This window comes from Falco naumanni, chromosome Z (genome assembly GCF_017639655.2).
Source record: "Falco naumanni isolate bFalNau1 chromosome Z, bFalNau1.pat, whole genome shotgun sequence".
Classification (NCBI taxonomy): domain Eukaryota; kingdom Metazoa; phylum Chordata; class Aves; order Falconiformes; family Falconidae; genus Falco; species Falco naumanni.
Window position 1 is genome coordinate 51,619,812 of NC_054080.1, and position 21,806 is coordinate 51,641,617.

Below are 21,806 nucleotides of genomic sequence, written 5' to 3' on the forward strand. Positions count from 1 at the left end.
AGCTGCAAGGTTTTGTTGACATTCTGTGATGTGTGCTGTCATAGTAAAACTACACAGTATAGTTGCACATCTGTTCGTAAAAATCATTTCTAGAACGAGTACATTTGTGCATGTTATCTCACAGCCGTTTAAAACTAATATTGCGTATGAGTAATATGTAACTGACTGGACTAATGCAAAAGCATTCTGTACTAAGAATTGATTCCCTGTTTTACTTAGTTGCTTTCATGACATTTTAACAGTTAGGATTGTAAATAAATACCTTCTCGTTGTGTTTTCTCTTCAACAGGACACTACAAGTATAGAAAAAATGTCAAACTGTTGTGAAGACATGTAAGTGCTGTAAAATGTCCACATTTATTTTCTGAAAAGTTAAATGAGTAGCTGAGGGTTTTTTTAACTGAGAGAAAAAGGAAACTGAAGGCACTTTGTTAAGATTATTTCGCATGGTCCTGTGCTCTGTACTTCTTATCTCTAGCAGCAGCAGCACACTACTCTTTTAAATTGGTTGTACAAAAAGTAGCCTCACGTTTTCCCTGCTCCTTCCCTGCCCAAAGCCAGTGGAACTATTATTTTCTTCCAAAAGTACAGATCAAAAGACACTTTCTGCTGTGTCTTGACAAACATTTAATTGATTCTGAGGTACCTCTCTACTTCAGAAGTTGCCTTTGGTTAGTTGACAATGCGGATAGTTTCTGTTCTGCAAAGTTAAGTCTCAGCTGCATGCCATAATGAAAGAAAAGTATTTGTGATGCTGGGACACAATTCATCAGAGCCCAGTAATGGATCCCCAGCCAACCTGCATTGTTCTAGCTGACTGAAGTGCACCATGGGTGTCCTGTCTTTCACTAATAATGCTGTCTTCTGTAGATCGAAGCCCCGAAAGCCATGGCAGCAGACCTTCTCAGAAGTTTTTGGCACTCACTGGAAGATCCTGTGGTTTATTCCTTTCAGGCAGAGACAACCACTGCGAGTTTCCTACCACTTTGCCAGTCACGTCTAAACAGATGGATGGTGGGCACAGATGGGTCCTCCATGCTGGATGTGCGTTACAGGTTTTATGATAATAAGACTATGACAGTCTTCGAGTCAATTGAAATCCACCCACCAATCATAGGCATCACAATGTGCCCCAGGCTTTATTTTAATAGTAGTCTTGATTCTGTTCCTACATTAAGACAAGCTGTATGTTTAATTTTAGGCATATTTACCGTCAGATTAATTTTCCAAAAGGATTTCTTTCATCTTTGAGATTAATAACAAACCCAAATGACTGGAATGCAGTCACACTTTATTTGTCTGATACCGGCTGTTTTGATTATTTTTTTTTGGTAGGAAACACTGAAGTTTACATTGATTGTTAATTTTCCCACCAAGTGTCTTATTCTGCCTTGAATGTTTTTTTATTAGTAGGTCTGTTGAGATAGTGTTCATGTCTTTTTTCTGCTACATGTGTTTAAAACTCCCTGATACTGCCATTTATTTATGATATGCAGCAGTAATCCTGCAGCACTGCACTATAAAAGGTAACATTTACAACTAAGACAGACTTCTTCCTAAACCTTTTTCAGAGAGGTTTTTATAAATACATATAAATGTATGTGTTTATATAAAGCAATCTTACATTTTACAGTTATCTTCTGCACAGATGTGATCTTAATGAAAAATATTCATGTCTTTATGTCAACAAAAGTGATTAAACGTTCCAGGGTAAAATATGCAGATAGAAAGCGTGTTTTCCCTGTATCCCATGGATTTCTTTGCAATAATTCAACAGAGAAGTTGTATGGTGCAAATACTAGAAAGATTACTTTTTAAAATGAAGATTTAATTATTTGGCACAATGTACCATAAAGAAGAGTATATTGTCAATAAAGTTAGAAATTTTGTATTTACTTTTGTTTAGTCATGATTGGCTGGAACTGGTCTAAGTGTTTGTATATTGGAAATATATGTGAAAATATTTTAAAGTATTTATACATAAATACAGATATTTGCTACTAACATGTATATTAACTGGTTTAATGGGTGTAGATGGCATGTTGTGGGCCCTTAAACTGTTGGAAGTACTTAACCAAAGAAAGCATCCTTAAGATTAGATCTGCTAAAATGGCAAGTCCCAAAGTACTGGCTCTGCTTTGCTGTGTCTGGAAAAATTATGTAATTTGTTATAGCCCTCTGTATATACAGCATTAGAGCTTTTTTTTTTGAAAGTTAAGTGAATTTTTATGAGATATTCACAGCTTCAGTGTTTTCTGTTATGCTGCTTACTGTGTTTGCTGTCTAACAGGAGTAGGATCCACCTTAAATGACAGCCATGCAAGGCACAAAATCGAGATGTAATATACATAGGTTGTGTTTGGAGGGAGTAATAGTTGATTTGTGAACAGTTCATTCAAAAAGAAGGGCTAGGTTTGTCATGAGTGGTATTCATAATGAATTTTTAGATCAGCTCTTTTAAAATCTTAACACAGCCACTGCCCATGTTGGGTCTCCCTTTATTGAATTAACGATTTTGATAATCCATTGAAAGTTCTAAAGCGCATCTTAAAAATAATTTTAATTTCAAACTTTTGCAAATTTCTAACATTTGAACCAACTTTACTTTCCCTCTCCTTTTAAAAATAGATGCAGTATTTTCGTCATTTAAATTTCAAGCCGTGTTCAACCATTTTTTTCACGGCATTTTCAGACATGAGTTTAAATTTTCTCTAAGATGGTGTTGGCAGCATACCAAACAAAAGGAAGCTGGAGAAAAGTGGGTGGAAAGTCTGGAGCAGTGCTTGAAGTTAAAAAGAATGTGCCTGTACATTATAAGGTAATGGCTGTATTTTCTCTTTTTTAAAATAATTCCACTACTACAGTCTCAGTGAACGCGTTGGGGTGCCAATATTTAAATCTGTTTAATGAGAAAAATAGTAGTTTTTTAAAAGTTTTTCATGCCAATCAGTTGTCACAGTTAGCAGCTCATACCGTTCTGAAGTTTAAGAAAGAGGATCAAAAAGTTAACTATTCTTGATGCATTCGCTGCGGGGGAATATATTTACTCTTTCTGGTTTATGATGTCATTGCTTCAGTTAATTTAGCCATGCATGGAGAACCAAATCTGTAATGCAGAACATGCTTGATGGTAGGAGCCTTCATTGTAAACAGTATACTTAATTTTTGTACATGGTACACGGTGAAGTAATAGGACCCGCTTTGCGGGGATAAAAATCCGCAAGCCGCCCAAGTGTCACGCTGTGCACTGTATCACAGTGTTCTCAAACAAGAGGGGCCGGGCATGAGGAACCAGTGCTGATGTGGCACACGCTGGGAGTAAACCATAGGTACAAGCCTCTGCGAGTCATCACTCGTGCAGGTGGAAGGTCCCCATGGACTTGTGCCATGCCAGGGGGTGGTGCCCAGCTGCCCGCATCATTATGACGCGATGGGTGGTGTCAGGGAGCGAGAACTGCATGGTTTGGGTGCGGGTCCATGCTAGCCGTGGGTCTTGCTCTGCGGGACTAGAGTACATCTTAGATGAGGAGACCCTGCCTCAGGCCTGCCACAGGTCAGAGTGCACCGTGCCATGGATATTTAGAAAATCTTCAGAACCATTGGACTTTTCTTCCAAAAGATCAATTAGAAATTAAAAATTAAAACCCTATACATTCTAAATTACTTAAATGTCCGAAAGAAGAACCTTCAGGCTGAAGTATCAGGTGTGCATTTAATAAATTATATACATGAAAATCTTGCCTGTTTCTCAAATGAAAATGGTGGTTTCACAGATTCACAATTTCTCAAATGTTTTCATATTGTGGCTTTTTTTGGTAAATGTATTTTTTCTCAGTCTCCCATTCATCCTTAATGTTAGGAATTAATATGTTATATGATTAAAGCAGTTACTTAATTTTTTATCCCATTTCTGAGTATGTGGAGAAAAGAAGGGAGAATTTGGAGAGGCTTCATTTTTAGGAGGCATTGAGCTTTATTCTTTGCGTGACAGGCCTCTAGAAGTGTAAAAGTAATCAAAATATTTTTCTTAAAATCTTAGCCAATGACCCTGTCATGTTGTTAGTTTTTCAGAGTGATGTTTCTGAAACTGATTCACAGAGTTGTTCCAGCAGGAGGAGATCACGTAGACTTTTATGATCTAATTTGAAATCCTTTAAACCTTGAAATCCTTGAAATCCTTTGAACCTTTACTTTGAAATCCCACTTCTTTCCCTCCAGCTTTCCTTCATGATTTTTTATTTTAGTAGAAACTGCACTTCTAAGGCTAGTTAGCGCTTGTGATTTTTATTAACTTAAAGAAATCTTAGAGGCAGTATTAATGAATTTCATCCTAATATAACATCAGAACTATATATGCTGTACTGAGCACTTAGCAATATTTGTTTTCCTGAGGGGTGCAAAGAAAAGTCAAAGCAGTAATGAAAAAAAAACTGAAAACGTTTGAAATAGCTGGTTTATCTGCAGTATGGGGTAGCTGCTGGTAGGACTGAACAATACTGCTGTGCTATCTTCTCATAATATCAGATACTGAGATTTCATTTGAAAAACCTTCATGTCTAAAACAAAAAGATTCTACACTAATGTTTACCAGCCTGTCCTCTGATCTGTTGGTTTGCAGGGCAGGTTCCATTGAACAGCTGGTAGAATAGTTGAGATACACAATCATTTCAGTCTTGAGGAGGATTCACAAATATATCTAAGAACCAAGTGGCAGAACAGATTTTGAATCAGGCAGCTTCCTCCTGGGTTTGAATCTAAAGTGGGGTAATGTGAATGGAAGATTCATAGAAACACAGGGAAGACAGAGATGGGGCCAAAAGAATTGTTTTGATTTATTACCAAAGTTTACCAAATGAAGTTGGGATTGCAAAGAGCAGGAGTTAAATACGCATGCTGTCATTGTATGATGTCTTTCAGTGCTGGTCTCACAGTTGTCTGGTTTTATGCAATAAATGATACTTTCCAGAAATTACGAACTCAAGCTTTTTTTTGTGCTATAGCAGGCTATTGTATGCCAATGTAAGCAATGTAGTTGGCAAAACCAGGGTTTCTGCAGTACTGTGAAAGAGAAGCTTTTTCAAGTCAGCTTTGCACTCAGATAAAACATATGGATGAGTTTTCTGGTCACCTGAAATTGTGAGTTAATATAAAACACCTTATTTTGCACTGCATTATTTACTGTATTTGGCCAGCCTTCCTGCCAGCAGTACATCACTTAGAACAGAGTATTCCTGTCAAATATTTGAGGATGCTGTCCCTTAGGTGTATTTAACTTGGCTATCTCCACCCTTTGTCTTCATCACACATCAGTTTTGCTCCAGCTAACAAAGAAGAAGCTAATGTAGCTTTGTTGGAACAACCGTATCACAAAGACAGATGCTACTGACTGGCTCTTCTCAATATCCCAACAAGAATGCCTGCCTTAAAAGTGGGGGCTTTTGTGCAGTGGAGTCTTGATCTTTCTGCACAAAAACTGATGCTTATTCTACAGATATTCCCGTCAACAATACTTTATCAGGACTTCTAAACTATTACTAAAATAAAATGTAAATGTACTTTCTGAAGAATTAAGAGTTTTGTAAAACAGTGTGGCTCTTAATTAGTGCCATCTAGTACTTCTCATTCAGTCCGGTACTTCTGCAGTTATGTTATTTGTGCAAGCATAATTGATTTTTTTTAGCATTGTGTATAAGAAATACACTTTCATTCATAGTCTTGTAACCTTGAAAGTTAGCTGTCAGAAGACAAAGGTACTGTTCTGGTTTTTGCACTTCAAGAAGTTACTAGCTTTTGTTTAGCCACAAAATCTCATCTCTGATGTTAACGTCTTTGGACAAAGGTTTGAATCTAACAAAGTGGTCCAGCAGCACTGTAGCTGTCCAGCAATGCCGGTAAAACTAATTGCAGACAGGTTTGTATATACTTAGCACAAGCCCAATGTATACACCGATCAGGGCCTGTCCCTTATCAGTGAGACCATTTCCCTCTGAAAGAGTTTTTCTTTTCTGCCCTTAATGTAAGCTGCTGTTATTCACACCTGATTGCCACTGCGTGGCTCTCTGTTAGCTCTTAACTAGGCTGAATGAGTAGTGGGCACATGTTGTGCTTTTTCAATTCTCGTAGGCATCAACTTCTTACCTTCCAACTATCTATCAACATCAGATAAAGAGGTAGAGGCTCGCTTTATCACTCTTTGAGATTATTCCTTGGTGGCCCTTAGATTTTTTAGTGATTTAGCTAGTGTTGATCTTTGAAGGACCTTTGAAACAAGAGGTCCCAGATCTCTAGAAGCTTACTTTGCACTTTGTTTCAAGCAGATGACTTGCTTAAGTGTGGATAACTTAATTTTCCTGCTGAGTAGTTGATTCTTGCAATTAATGGCATGATGAATTTTTGTGATTGAAAAAGAAGGAGTTAGACTGTAAAATAACCTCAGCTGGTGACACAAAAGTTGAAGCTGCAGGTAGCGTCTCCTTCAAATCAGGTTGATGATGACTTCTCATGTGTCTCCAGATCTTTTGGCCAAACTACTTGCTGTTTGACACTCAGTATTTCAGTCATAGGTCTGCATGGTAGGAAGGGTCAATAGAGTGCAGATGAGAATGTTTTCAAGAAGCATTGTCTTGTCCTAGGAGGAAGTTCTGCTTTGTGAGCAATTACCATTGTGATTTATGTAAGGGATCAGACCTTTCACGGCTGTACTTGAGTCTCATCTACCCAGACAAAAGCATTTCTGTTGTCATGAATTCTCTACCGTGGTAAAAGTTACTGCCTTGAATGAGTTCGGTTCATTCCTCTGCTCACTTTCAACTTTGATGGCTCTTCTCCTGTCTTCTCACTGAGTGCACAGCAGCGTAGAGTAGTCCTGCCTGCAGTCATCTTCATTGTGTCTTGGCCAGAACAGACACTGGTAGACAAGCCTGGGAAGGTGTGAACATACCAAGAATTGGTTTGATTTAAAAAGAAATATTCCCTTGTTCCATTTGGGTTGGGGTTGAGAGCAAGCAGTCAGTTGCTTAAGAGATTTCAAATCCGTTATGGATTCTGTACACTGAAATACACAGAAGTTGTCATACATCTTTATGGTTTTGGGTTTTTTTTTCTGTAATAAAGCACAGCTGGAGCTTTCTGTAACCTTAAGCATTGTGATGTATATAATTCAAGTTGGTTTTACTTTGTGGTTGACCAAGTCAGTATCTCCTGACCTAAGCCAGTACATGCAATGTTCTTGTGCTGCCACAGGTACATTTAGCAGCTGGAGATCAAGCTGCTTTTGTGTCAAAAAATAACTTTTTAAAATTGGTCCAGTTGCAAGACTTGAATTCTCACATACATGGAATTTGAAGAATAAATCTAATATCCTATGGATCAGTCTTTATTAACAAACGTAACTCAGTTTTAAAATTTATGTTCTGACCTATTCTTCAGATAATCCTGATAATTTTTACTCATTACTTTATAAACACATGATTAATAAAACACCAGGTAGGGTGTCATGACAGATTACATTGTTATTCACATTCAGGAAATTTCAGGATAATCCAGGGTTCACGTTCACATTATCATGTTCAGCATAGAACAAATAATGATACTGATATGTCAACTGAAATACAGATGCAATCTTTTGCTTTACAGTCATTAGGAAATAATCTATGTAAAATACAATGCTAGAAATATTTGCCTATACAAATTACTAAAAATGTTCGATTAAGTGAATATACTTATTTGAAAATACACAAGCATTACAAAGCATGATTTCAGTGCTGTTTAAAATTATTTAAAATAGATGAAATGTGACAAATTCCTGCTTGGTATGCTGTTTATATCAAAATCTAATTACCATTGTTACTACTACACTGTGTCAGGCACCTCATTTTCATGTTGACTGTTTTATATATGTGGGTTTTAAGGTTAATAGTTTTAATAGTTACAAGTGCAGAAGATATACTGGGAGTTGTCTCCTGCATTAGCAGACAAATTATCTTGCATTAATAAGTTGAATCTAATTCTAAATATCAAGACTTCGAAACTGTCTGAGTGATGGTGAGTGGTGCTAGCGATTGCTTTTGGGAAGAATTAGTGCTTCTGAATACTGTGTCTGTACCTAAACAACATACTGTGTGACTGAATACTTCAGAAAGCATTGGTCTTCACAAGGTTTTTGTACTGCTTTCTCAGTGGCTGAGGATTTGAACTCCAAGATTCATTGAAGTACTTGTATCTGTGAGCTGTGTTAGACCTAGGATTCAGTTCTGCTGAAATTGCTCAATCGTATCTTGTGTCTTGCCAAACTGTGGCAGAGTGATTAAAGTCAGTTGTTGCAACAAAGGCCATCTGAGTATCGCTTGTATAACTGTAAAAATAGTGCAGATTTACAGTAGAACATGTGCTTTTCAAGTTAGAAAATATGAAACCTAAATTGTAATTTATGTGTGTTTCTGGGTGAGTAAGTATTTCTATGCACATTCCAAAGACTGGTATACTATAGATCACAGTGTAGTTTATAGATGGAAAATTATCACTCTGTCTCCTTTACAGCTTCAATCTAAGTGCCAGGTAGCAAAATAATACTGATTTTTGTAAATTAGCATTCTGAATTTTGACATAGTTGACATATGGGCATGTGATTGAATTTTACTAATTTGTTCTTTCTCTAATCTTGACTGTTATCAAAGAATGTTGAATAGTGTTTATACTGGACTTGTTGAATATTAAGAGGTCTAACACAGGTTATGCCTGAATGGGTAATGTACGAGGTGAATGAATAAGATCAAAACAGGGAAACTTTGGTATTCTTTTAATCAAATCTAAAAGTACAGGAGTATGTCCAGCTGAGAAACAATGTATTGTCTTTTATTTCTCTTTCTTTATTTTATTCATGTAATATTTCTGATTTTTCTATTTTGATTAAGTTATAGATTATTTTTTCATTCCTATTGAGATTTCTTATGTACTGTATTTTTTAGAAATCTTTTTAAATAAAAAAAATATCAAAGATGCTTTTTCTCTTCTGGATTTCATTTACATTGATTTGAAGCTGTGTAAATACTTTGTTAATATTTTACAAATATGTTTATAGATTTTCCTAATTCTTTTATAAGTTACTCCCATTACTCAATATTTTTTATTGTGACAAGATTAAGCTGTGATCCCAAGTGATTGTTTTGGAAAACCGAGCTGTGAAAAATCACTGACTAGTTAGTGAGGTACTTATTGTCTGAACTTTTTTTTGTTTGTTTTTAGGAGAAAACTGAGTGTTGGTGGAAGCACTGAAAACTTCCTTTGGAATACCTATTGGTGTAACAACACTAGCTACAGTATTGGTTAAATTTCTTGCCTAAATAATTAAATTATGTGTATGCAACTATATTGATTCATTAACAGACACACGCCCCTACCTTTTTTTGTTTGTTTGTTTACTTTTTGCTCTTGCTATGTAAGGTAAAAGCAATCAAATCTCTAAACCATGCTAAACAGGGTACAAGCACAAGAGACCCACGCATCTTCTGGCACATTTATGCCAAGACGGAGTTCACGGTTCTCTGTAACCCCTACCAGAGTAGGAGCTTCTGATGCAGGTATAAATTAAAAGTTACATAAATTGCCATTTTTCTAATTGCAAAAACAGAGGTTTGGCTTGTATGTTTTTATGCAATGTACTAGATCATAATTCTTGGTAATGCTGTTTGAGAGTTAGATGGATCTGAATCATTAACTTCTGTGTACCTGTGAATTCATGGCAGATTTCAATGCAGAGGGGTTTCACGCATTTTGGTCTCTTTCAGTTGAGATATACCAGATTCAGACATGTAAAAAGAAGCACAGAAGTATTAGCAGCCAAGGAAAAATGTGGCAGAGAGGAAAAAAATAGAAACTGCTGGGTGTGGTGTGAGCAGTAGTCTCAGCTATAAAAGAAGAAAAGGGAAGATTTTACACACCTGGGAAGATCCACTTCAAGAGTAGTAAACCAAAGAAAAAAGGCAGTGCTTATGCCTGCAAGGAAATGATTAAAATAGCTGAATTGTGGCACTTCATGAATAAGGGAGCACAAGCTACATGATGACGGTTTGTGGCACAAGGCTTGCGTCTTCTGTTTCAACCCAGGAAACAGATTCTAGTAATAACAGTAGTAAAAATCACTTCCATACTGATCCTTCCACAATAGTTTAAAACCAACCTGTAAAATGCTCTGTGTATATTCCAGAAAAAGCTGTTCTTGCCTGCTGCCAACAGTTTCAGTTTCTCTTGTTTGAGATTTCAATGGGCCTCTTTTCCACACATAGTCATTTCAAATCTGGTTATGTCCGCTATGAAATTTATTTAGTTTGGTATTTACAAATCAGATACAACTGACTGATGTGAATGCGTGCCTTCTTTCTGCTGTGTGGAAACGGAGATCTATTGCCGCTTGCCCATAAAAATAATTATAATATGTACACTGCAGTATTTTTAGTGCCTAAAGTTCCTGGAAGCATTTCTTGATGTGTTTTGTCCTTTTATAAACTGAATGAAACAAAGTATTCAACATTACTTTAAGTCTATAAATTCATTTTAAGAGGCTGCCAGGTAGTGCTGATGAACAAATGCATGCAAACACTGCTGTAGGCTGACCAATTACGCATATAAGCTGCAATTATATTAGTGTGCAAAGGCAGTTGGAGGGAAAATTGAACCCTGTGGACATCCAGCTGAGTAAACAGGCTTGAGGAAGGATGGAGGATGTGTTAGTCTGAATAAAATACAGCTAAGCTAATTTGATAAAAAACAGACACGAATTTTTATCAGTCACAGCACATTCTTTGTACATCCTCTAGTTTCACAATATTTTTCTCATTAGACTTCCCCTCTCAAAACATTCCCTTTGCTGAAGGTTAGAATCAGACCATGCAGCAGCAGGCTTTGTACGCTGTATTTCAGTCGCGCAGAGCTGAACATAAAATGAACAGGACAGGTGCTGTTGAGGAATAGCTACTCTTTCAAGCCTAAGTAATGATTTATCACCAAATATAACATGATCTTGCTGTTTAGGATATACTCCATAACCTCACTTTTTTGTTCCATGAAGCTGGGACTTTCCTGTAGCCAAAAGGAAGTCAGAAAAATCAGAAAATAACTTTCCTCCTTTTTCCTGCTTCATTAAAAAAGTAATGATTTGTCTCATGAAGAGAAAGTCAGTTTGAGTGTATTTTAACAATACAATGAATAATACTCTTGTCAGAAAATTTTACACTGCAGCTCTCTGATAGCAGCATCTGATTTAAATGAACAAGGGAGAACCAATCAAAAAAAGTACATCTCCCCGACACGGACTTTAAGTAAAAATGCAAATATGCTTTTTGCCTTGAGTTAAACACTAAATGCAAGTAATTTCTGCAAGTCCCATTGCACACATTACCTTTCTACATACTGTGGGTAATTAAGTTCAACTTACTATCCTAATGTTGATCACTTCTCTAAATCAGACTTTCCCTACAACATTCAGGGTTGAGAAGTCTGACCAGGGAGTCTTACATTCGTTTTGGCTGGGCTTCCTAAAGACCAAGATTTCTCCAGGCTATGAGTTAATACTCAACAATCTGATGGATGTGTAAATATCTTAGAGTATAATTTTCCACAATACTCATGCAAATAAGTAGCCAAGTGTATAATTTTAGAAGTATCATAACTGAAGGACACATAGAACTGGAGTGTAACTTATCTCTGGTAAGGTACAAAGGGAACCCACGTGTGAGAGATTTCATCAACTAAGCTATCCCAGAAGTATTTCTGTCTTGCGGATTTTTGCTTTTTAAAAATATATTTTTTACCTAATCTGGGGCCATAAAATTTATGCCATCTATGCAGAAGCATAAAATTTCAAAATGATATTCTGGGAAAATGGAGTCCCACCTTTTTAAGTCCTTTTGGAAGTGCTGTTAATAAACAAAAATAGTCCTATTCCAAAGCAAAAGATCTCCTATATTTTTGGAATGGCTTTATCTTCTGAGGTACTCTTCTTCATATGTGACTGCAGAAAGGCAAATGTTGGTGAAGACAGGTACATATTTACTTATTATTTTTTAATTCCTGAATGTTTCTTTTAATGTGCAAATTATAGCTGTCAAACTTCCATCTTCCTGAACTTCTGTCATTCTTCATGTCTTGTTTTCTTTTTAGAATTGACAGATGCTTGAATAACTGCATGGATATCTTTAATTAATCTTTTTATATTTCACTGTGTTAAAAAAAAAAACTTTTGAAGCCTATAAAAAAAAATTTCAAATACTGTTATTGCAGAATAACTTTTCCCAATTTATTCACTTCATATAATGTCATTATTGTTCTCAGATAGTAAAATCAGAAATTATTGGAGTGTTTTAAAAAAGGACGTTCCATAAAACATACGTGATGTCTGTAGTGATTGCTAAGTAAAAAGGGGAGAGGACTGCTAGGGAAGATAAGTCTTGCTTTGAAGAGAAAGGCAGAGCTTTTATCTGGAGAAAGCACATTGTGCACCTGCAAAGAGGGGAATAGTGGAAGCCTTGTACCCCCAGCTTTACTGGCAACTGTCATGCTAACTGCAGGTAAGGAACTGGAATGGAATATAAATATAAATAGAAATAGAAATAGAAAAAAGACTAGAATAGAATACAATTATAAATTAATAGAATAGAAAAGAAATAGAAATAAGTAGAATAGAAATGGATAGATTAGAACAGAACAGAATAGAATTTAGGATAGGATGGGATAGGATGGGATAGGATAGGGTAGGATAGGATAGACTATTCTAAAGTGGCAGGAGGAGTCTTTGTGTAAGAGAACATAAAGAACAATTTGTGTGGGCAGTAAATGGGAAGTTTGCTGGTAGGTTTGGCAGGGTCTGGCTGGCAGGTACACACATCCCACCAGCAGAAAGGTAAACTGTCATGAAGGAGTGACCTTTCAGGGAGTAAATTCTGTGCTCAAGTGCAGCAGCCTACAACACCAAGGAGTAAACAGTATCACCTGAATGCACTCACCAGCTCTTTTTTTCCAACAGTTGCATACATAGGAATGTTTAAAGAGGGGAGAAGGGAGCTATCTTGTGTTAATAATTATGCAGGATTTCATATTTTAGCTTACATACACCCAAAAAACTTTCAAGTAGCACGTAAGTGTGCTGTTTCACACACACTGAGTGGAATATAGCAATCTCAGAAGACAAAAAGAGAAGTTTGATTAGTGTACTGTGATACATATTTATTGCTGAGAAGTAGTCTTTCTCCAAATACTTCATTTATACTCCTTTACTGACAGAAATGTTAGTTAGTTGTATCATAGTTTGGTGATATGGGGAGAGAAGAGAAAATGTGGAAATCAGTCATAGTACAGACAACTGGTTTTCAGAGACAACTGTAAAATTTCTACTCTCTTTCCGATTGTTTTTCCTTTCAAGAGCTCAGGCTGGTGGACCAATAACCTAGAGTGCATCCATTCAAACATCAAAGCCACATTTGCAGTGTTTTGCAGAGCTTTCTGGAAATAACTTTTTATAATCTTCACTCGTCTGTCACAACAGATGCATAAATGCATTACAAATTCAAGATCTTAACCTGGCTTATGAAAAATAAACAATATAATTTGATTCAGCTCCTCTGCGGTCTTCTAGAGGAGCGTTCTTGAAGGTGCCAAGAAACTGGAAATCCATCACTTACCTTGGTAGCCTAGTCCTTCAGTTAATCGCTGTTTTCCATTCCCAGTTTTTCACTGTCCTCTTTTCCAACTTCAAGCTTTTCCTTTGAATGTATTGGACTTGCACTTTTTAAAAATAAAGTGAAGTTGCCTTTTAGTCATATATTTATTTGATAAACTAAGTGAATGCACACTTACAGTCTTGGTGCAGGGCATTGCTGAATAAGCAGTTTTATTGCCTTGTGATGGCATTTGAACAAAAGTTGCAAATACAGACATGATATTTCATTAAGAGCTTTACTGTGGTCAGTGCCACCCACAGAAGTAAAATCCTTTGCCTATTTTAGGCTAATTATTCACTCAACCATTGTATTAGTCTTTTTGCTGCAACACCATTCTGGGATCTTGCCCACTACATTTCTAAATTCAAGGCATGGTGCCCGAGACTTAGTTGCGTTCTTTGTTCGGGTATGTAACTTTGCATTTAGCTCTAAAAAGGTGAATTCTTTTGAATTAAGTCCACCTTACCTGTATCTGCCTTTTCTTTACCACTGTGCTCAACAAATTCTACCAGCAAATTACTTTTTTTTTTAGAATGTGTTAGTTCATGTGTTTGATTATATGAATCCTGATACTGCTTATTACGAGGCCACGCCAGCACTACCCTCATTCAGCTATGATTCCTTATTGACAGCTACTTTTTGTGATCCATTAGCCTGGCTTTAAACTAGTACTGATGCTGAGAAACTATTAGGAGAAGGCAGTAGAGTATCTCCCAAAATATAAGCAGATAAGAACTATGCAATGATCTTTGTTACAAATCTTTTATTCTCATCTGATAAGGAAACTAGGCCTGTAAATGCTTGTATTTATGTTCCTGATTAGTTTAGAAAAAGTGCTATAATGAATCCTTTCATTTGTGATTAATTGAATCACCCTTTCCTCTTATTTTTTTTTGGTATTAAAGTCAGCCTGTGACCACCCAGGCTCACTCTGCCATTGCTCTTTGGTGCTGCCACTCTTCAGTTTCCTGGTGCTTTGTTGCTGCTTAAAATCAACAGGTCAGCAAACTTCATCTGCAACGTTTTACAGACATTTGCTTGAAAATTATTTAGCGTGCCAGCATTCAAACTGTGGTTAGGTATTAGCATTTGTTTTAATCACTGATAAACTCTCTGCTCTTTGTGCCAGTGGTCAGCCCTTTGGGTCAGTCCCAAGGGACTGCAGGTTTTGGAGGCCCAGCGCCAGATTGCCTAGAAAGAGAGAAAAGTGATGAGTGACACCGGTACTTTTAGCTATTACAGATGCCTTAGGGTGGCAGGGCTAATGGGATGGGGCCAGCAAGTTCAACATCGCTTTTACGGGATACAACCCCTTTTCTGGATCAGCAGCTGGAAGTCAGGCATGGTAGTGGGAGCACCTAAAATGACAGAATTTGAGATACTGGCATCACTCCTCGATGCTCCCATTCCTCTGGCTGAGGGTAATATCCATGATGCTGTGCAGTCCCAGCTCATCTCAGAAATGTACGCAGACTCTGTCATCAGGTCCCCTGATGCGCAGTACTTGCATTAAGCATGCTTTATTGTTAATTGTACTATCTGAGTTACTGCATGCTGAACACATTTCAAATACTGTCCCTTCCCTTACACTGTATTACCCAGGTCACAGAAGATGGATAATCCACTTCAGAGGAAACAGCCATATCTCACAGGTCAGATAAGTACTTCAGGCTGCCTAACATCCAAGGCTGCATGGGTGACTAGAATTTGAAGTATAATACATAGTTTTCAGCTCATGCTGATAAACTTTTTGGATATACCAACGATGAACATCTGGACCAAGGAGGAAGTTCATATAAGAAACTGTGTTTAGTTTTCTGCCTTTTAATTCAGATTAAAATAAAGAGAAAAATAACAGATGAGCATGCCTGGGTGATCATGTTGATATTTAAATTTGGTTTTTTTTCAAATATTGGTGTTTTATGTGTATACCTTTAATATAGGATCTAGTTGTAGGGAAATTGAAGACACCTTTCTGCATCCAATCTGGCTACTCTAAACAGTTGCATATTCAGAGCATATTTCTACAAAAAACCCCATACATGCATCATGTGTACATGTGGGCAAGAATTCTGGTGATTCATCACTAACAGCCAGGACAGGAAATTTTAATCTTATGTGTCATCACTCACCAGTATACAACATCTTCAGCAAACAGAGAGAGTAAGAATTCTTTGGGCAAGGCCTTAAGGATCAGCTGTTCAGGTTTACTTCAAGGTATTAAACCCCAGCACAAAACAATCAGGTTGTGGTTTCCCTGTTCTCCTGTCTTAATACTCCCAGAACACAGCAGCCAAGAATTTATTTTTTATTAGACTAGCCAAATGATGTCGCACTCTGATAACTCTGGAAATACAGTCTTACAGGGACAAATACAATAGGTGCTATTTTCATCTCCTTGGATAGGGAGAAGATACAGCAGCATGTATGGACTGGGAAAGGAGATGCAATGCATATTCCACCACTCCAATTGTTCTTTATTTTACATCTTGAAGAGTCGGGAACCTCATTTGGGAAATCAAGTGTGGTTTTTTAACCCAGTGTTGGTTTTGGGTGGAGGAAATTACAGCCCTGTCAGTCACAGCACAGCAGGCAGGGACGGGGCTGTGGAGGAGCCTGTGCGTGGCCGTGTGGCTCTGAGACCATTCTGCCTTCTTGCTTGCTCTTTTGTACGGACAGAGAGTTGGTGCTATCCCCATACCTCAGAGGAGCATCTCCGTGCAGGTGGCAGAGGGCCTTGTGAAGTCAGGGATAAATTTTGTCGCTGCCACAATAACTACAGAGGAAGCAGCTGGGCGGTGAGGCGTGGCAGAGCTGTCTTCTGTGCCGGTAACGGGGGGGGGAGTGGAATATGCGGTGGAAGTAGTGCAGGTGGGAATTGTTCTCCCTGTAGGAAGGTTGGCCACTGGTCCGATTCCTCAGGTGACATACCTCAGCAGGAGTATCTCTTTTCTCTGGCAGACTCTGTAAACTCCTCTCAGGCCAAAGGACTCTTAAGTTTTGTCACTTGAAACAAATGCTTGATGTCAGATGAAACTCAAGCACTTCACATTTCTGTCATCTTCCCATTAGGCAGCGGCTTGGCAGACAAGCGAGAGTTGGTAACTGAAGGATTGTACAGTCCCTTCTAAAAGAGCTGCTTTTCTGAAAGATTCACATACAATCTGAACCAAGAAATCCTAACACATTTTTGCTGATGTTATACTGAGCATCTAGATGGAGAAGTCCTACAGGGTCAATTCAGCAACCTCTATAGCTTCTTGATAAAAAATAAAGGAGAAGGAATATGACCATGTGACCATCACACACCTTTTTATTGAGAACTTAGACCTTCTTTGGCATCTCAGCAGCATAATGTCTCCCTGACCATCTGCAACTTTACCGGCAACTTTCCTGGGTAAAGATACATCTGAACTCCAGTAAGTGAGTCTGAGGAGGTGCACACACTGAATTAAATGAAGAATTTTTCAGGACCTGATTTATGACTGTTCAATGAACTCAGAATGCTATTGAATACCTATTTTTGTGCTGGTTAGCTCTAGATGGAAAGTACAAGCAATAGGCTTTTACATGAGAAAATGACAGCTTAAATTTTACTTTTTTTACAGGGAATGTTTGTTTTGGAAGAATTTTTCAACACAGTGTTTTTCACATTTTAAAATCAATGCCATTTCACTCCATTTTCTCATTCAGAGTGACTTTCTGCTCAATATTTTTTTAAATCTCAACTTAGACACAGGTCTGCTGTTGGCAAACTGGTTCTGAAATGACATTTTTGCAGCCCACAGACCTCAGGTTGCCAAAATCAATTATATTAAATAGTACTGCAACCCTGCTTGTGTTATTTCAGTAAGCCTTTAGATTCACTATCACTAGTGCTCCCTGTCTGATTGTTAGTTTGTCTCCAGTGGTATCCATGGGGTATGAAAGTCAATACTTAGTGCCACAGGATAGCTTTGTTATGTTAGCAGCAGGCCACAATGAAATATGTTAAAACTATTTATATGTAAAAACTGTTTATAGGTAAACACAGGGGTCTTCTTGTCACTACATTAATTTTCAAGTACTAGCACTTCTGGTGAAAAAAAAAGTAATATTCACTCAGTTATTTGTAAGGAAGAAAGCTGTTAAAAATAATGCATCTATATCCACTAACCTTTAAAATGACCCATTATTACGAAAGGAGTAACATTTCATCTCTAATCAGTCAAAAGTAAAGGGAGATGATATACTACTACTCAAGTAAGAAATTTATTTGTATGAGGAAATAATTTTATATTTAAAGTGATGAATAGCCATAAAGGTGGTGAGACATCGAAAACTGGTAGGAATGCCATTACTTCACACAAGGGCTAGATTAGGATCACAGTCTAGTTCAGCAGGTCAGGAAGCAAGTAGCAAATGTTCAACCCATTGTAACAGAGTTGTTTGAAATCACCTGCCTAAAGCCCAAGAACTGGCAAAGAGGGATCTCAAAAAGTGAAGCATCTTGTCCATCTCATTTTTATTTTTGTGTTTGAAACAAGAGTTCTGGTTATACATTTCAACTGAGGACAAATATGTTACCAAAAACTTTGTATCAGTGATGTTGGCTCTTGCACTCTTCCCTGCAGTATGTAAGAAAGAATAAAGTGCATCATTGCACAAAAGGTTTTGATAAATCTTCCCAAAACACGGCAGAAAGGTGTGTGGGCTAGCCATATATTCATAACCAATGTAAAAGTACATATGGACAGGTGATGGAGGAGCCTACAAGGTGAGGTGTGCTGCTGGACCTTGTACTAGCAAAGAACAAAGGACTGGTTGAGGATGTGAAGACTGGCGGCAGCCTTAGCTGCAGTGACCATGAAATGGTGAAGTTCAGGATCCTGCATGGAGGATGCAGGACTTCAGGAGAACTAACTGGCCTCTTCAAGGATCTACTTGTAGAAGTCTGAGGGGTTAGGGCTCTAGAAGGTGAGGGGGTCCAAGACAGATGGTTAATATTCAAGCATCACTTCCTCCAAGAATCAGTGCATCCCTGTAAGTAGAAAATCAAGCAAAGAAGTAAGACCTGCATGGATGAGCAAGAAGCTTCTGCACCTCAAACAGAAGAAAAAATTTATGGAATCCAGAAAAAGGGATAGGCCACTTGGGAGGAATATAGGAATTCAGAGTATGCAAGGATGCAGTGAGGAAGGGTAAGGTCCATTTAGAATTCTGTCTGGTGAGGGATGCCAAGAATAATGAAAAAGGCTTCTTCAAGTATATCAGTAGCAAAAGGAAGATTGAGGGAAATGTGGGCCTGCTGCTGAATGCGTTTGGTGCCTGGTGACAAAAGACACAGAGAAGGCAGTTACTGAATGCCTTCTTTGCTGCAGTCTTAATTGTCAAGGCCGGCCCTCAGGAATACCAGACCCTGGAGGCAAGAGAAGAAATGTGAAGAAAGACCTTCCCTTGGTTGAGGAGGATTGGGTCAGAGATCATTTAGGCAAACTGACACCCCCAAATCCATGGACCCTGGTGGGATGCACCCCCAAGTGCTGAGGAAGCTGGCAGATGTTATGGCTAAGCCGCTCTCCATCATCTTTCAAAGGTCATAGAGGACAGGAGAAGTGCCTGAGGACTGGAGGAAAGCCAATGTCACTCCAGTCTTCAAAAAGGGTGAGGAGGAGGACCCAGGAAAGTACAGGCCGGTCAGCCTCACCTCCACCCCTGGAAAGACATAGCTTGCTGTTCTCTGTTACAGCTTGCTGTTCCGTGCTCCACTGGGGCATGGAAAGATGATTAATGAAAAGAAATTAAGCTAGTTTCTCCTGATGCTGGTTGCTGAGCTCCCTGTGAGCTGCTAGTTCACTGTGTTTGCTGTTGCCTGCAGGTCTGGGGTATGTAGCAGAGCATTTGTCAGTTTGTTGGATTACTTCATGCTCTACCCACAGCATGATAAACTTTATCTTGTAAAACTGGATAAAACTGGACAAAAGGAAGACACAGACACACAAGAATATGAAAAAAAACCAGGTAGGCCGAAAGTTGTATCAAATCGCAATAGTATTGTACCACGCATTGCTAACATTCAGCACATATGGATGGGTACCTAAATCACATGGCTGTAGTCACACAGATACTGAAAACTCTCACTTCAGCTAGTGCTTGTGTTTGGATAACTCAAGCCTCCCCTCTGGCACAAGACAGATACCAGTTTGAGGTCCAATGATCCTGCAATTAGTCCTGCACTGAAACTCCAGGCAAAATGCATCTGCATTGACCCTTGCCCACTTGGCTTGCCTACTGCAGGCTCCAGCCCAAGGAATCATGGTCTAAAATCAGCATGTCTGTTAGGACAGTACCAACCTATCAGCTGCTGACCCGAACTGAGCAGCAGAGAATGTGTTGGTGCCCACCCCATTGAAGGGAGGATCATGGCAAGTGCAAACCTTCTAACAACTGGACAGACACTCCAGCACGAAAAGACCTGCTAAGTCATCATGAGCAAAATTTGTATACAGACATTGCTCCTATACCTTCTGCGTGGGACTAATAGTGGTGATCTACAGGAGGACCAAAGAGGCATCATCCTTATGCTGAGGAAGGCATATGCTCAGTTCCTGAGTATCACCATCCCTGCAACTGTCTGCAGCAGTAAAGACTCAGTGCTGAGGATAATGCTGAACACTTTCTAAAAGCCTCCTGTGCTTACTGCCTTTCTGCAGCTAGGAACTCATCTGGGTAGTGCATTAGCATCCATCACAGGGTGGTACTGGGCCTGGCTCAGCACTGTGCTCAGTGAAGTCAGAAGTCTTGCCTAGTGTCTGGAGGGGATTAGGATTGCTACCAGACAAGATTAGGAGGATCCCTTTTGCTGGAAAATGCTGTCAAGAATATCAGTCAGGGGAGTTAGCAGGAAATGGAGCTCCTAGATCTTTCATATATGAGATTTTCTTCCAGCTCTGGCCTGTTCTCCCCTTTTTCTCACCTTTCTTGTGCATTATAACAGGGTAAAATCAATTGCAGGTATGGAATGATGTCAAACACTACATACAGTTTAACCCCCACCTCTGTAGTTTTCTCTTTACAAGCAAATCAGGCTTTCACACTGTGAACTGCAGAAAGATGTGAAAGAGCATGTGAAAGAGCTCATCATGGGGAAACCATTAACCATTACTACCCAAGCAGCCAGATGGAATGAAGATAATAACGTCTTACTCAGAGATAAGCCAGTAGCTACGCTGATACTCCTGGGTTTTCTCAGCAACAGAGATGATGCCCCTAAAACCAAGCAGACTATTATCTGTGCCTCATGTCTAACTAATAACAAACCCATTTTATGTCATTTCAGCAAAATCATTGGAATGAAATACAGAAACTAGGTACAAATATTCTTGGAAGAAACCAGCTGGAACAGTGACTTCCCCTTTCTCTGCCTTTTGTTTCCTGAGTTTTGTTTCATCAAGTAAACTGATGGAGACTGTATTCCCTGCTCTAGCTGTGCCCTTTCCAGTCCCTGACCAGTGCTTAAACCAAGGCACCTGCCATGCCCAGACCTTCTGCCCTGGGAGCACTGAGCATTTGCTTTCAGAGCCTGGAGCTGGTGTTCAACCACATGGGATTATCCTTGTCCCTCAGCCAGCTGCTCATCATATTCTTCACATTCCAAGTATGGTCTGCCATACCAAGACATTACCTGGCTAAGGAAAAATGATTGCTAGTCCTGAATCAACTGCCACATCTCGTTATCCAAGAATAAGTAGCCCTTGCACCTAACTACCTAATATAAAAAAATCAGCCTACTCAACGTACGTGTTGACTATGGATTCAGGGTCAGACCTGCTTGCTTTGGGAGAGTGACCCCAGTATCACACACACCAAATCACAAAATCAGTAGCAAAGTTCTTAAGCCTATCAAACTGGGAGCAAAATGTTGCCACCTCTGAGTGGTTACAACCAAAGGGCACACCTGAGTTAAAAGGGAAGAAAAGGCAGTGAATGTCTTGGGGCTAGTCTCCCCTCATATCAAACCGCCACGTACACTAAACGTAGAAAGATGTGTCAGGAACAAATAAAGCTGTGAAAATGAATGCAAAATGGAACTAAAGTTCAATAGGAATGCATCAA

General features: G+C 38.6%; 1 protein-coding gene across 4 annotated transcripts in view; it reads left to right on the forward strand.

Annotated features, from left to right (window-relative positions):
* ZDHHC21 (zinc finger DHHC-type palmitoyltransferase 21) overlaps positions 1 to 1,895 on the forward strand; it is a 39,230-nt gene extending 37,335 nt beyond the window's left edge. For all 4 annotated transcript variants that reach the window (XM_040579290.1, XM_040579293.1, XM_040579291.1 and 1 more), the window contains 2 exons: positions 290 to 333; positions 871 to 1,895. In XM_040579290.1, coding sequence (XP_040435224.1) covers positions 290 to 333; positions 871 to 1,003 — 177 coding nt within the window. In that variant the 3' untranslated portion in view covers positions 1,004 to 1,895. The remainder of the gene's footprint in view (positions 1 to 289; positions 334 to 870) is intronic.
* The last annotated feature ends 19,911 nt before the right edge of the window (positions 1,896 to 21,806 follow it).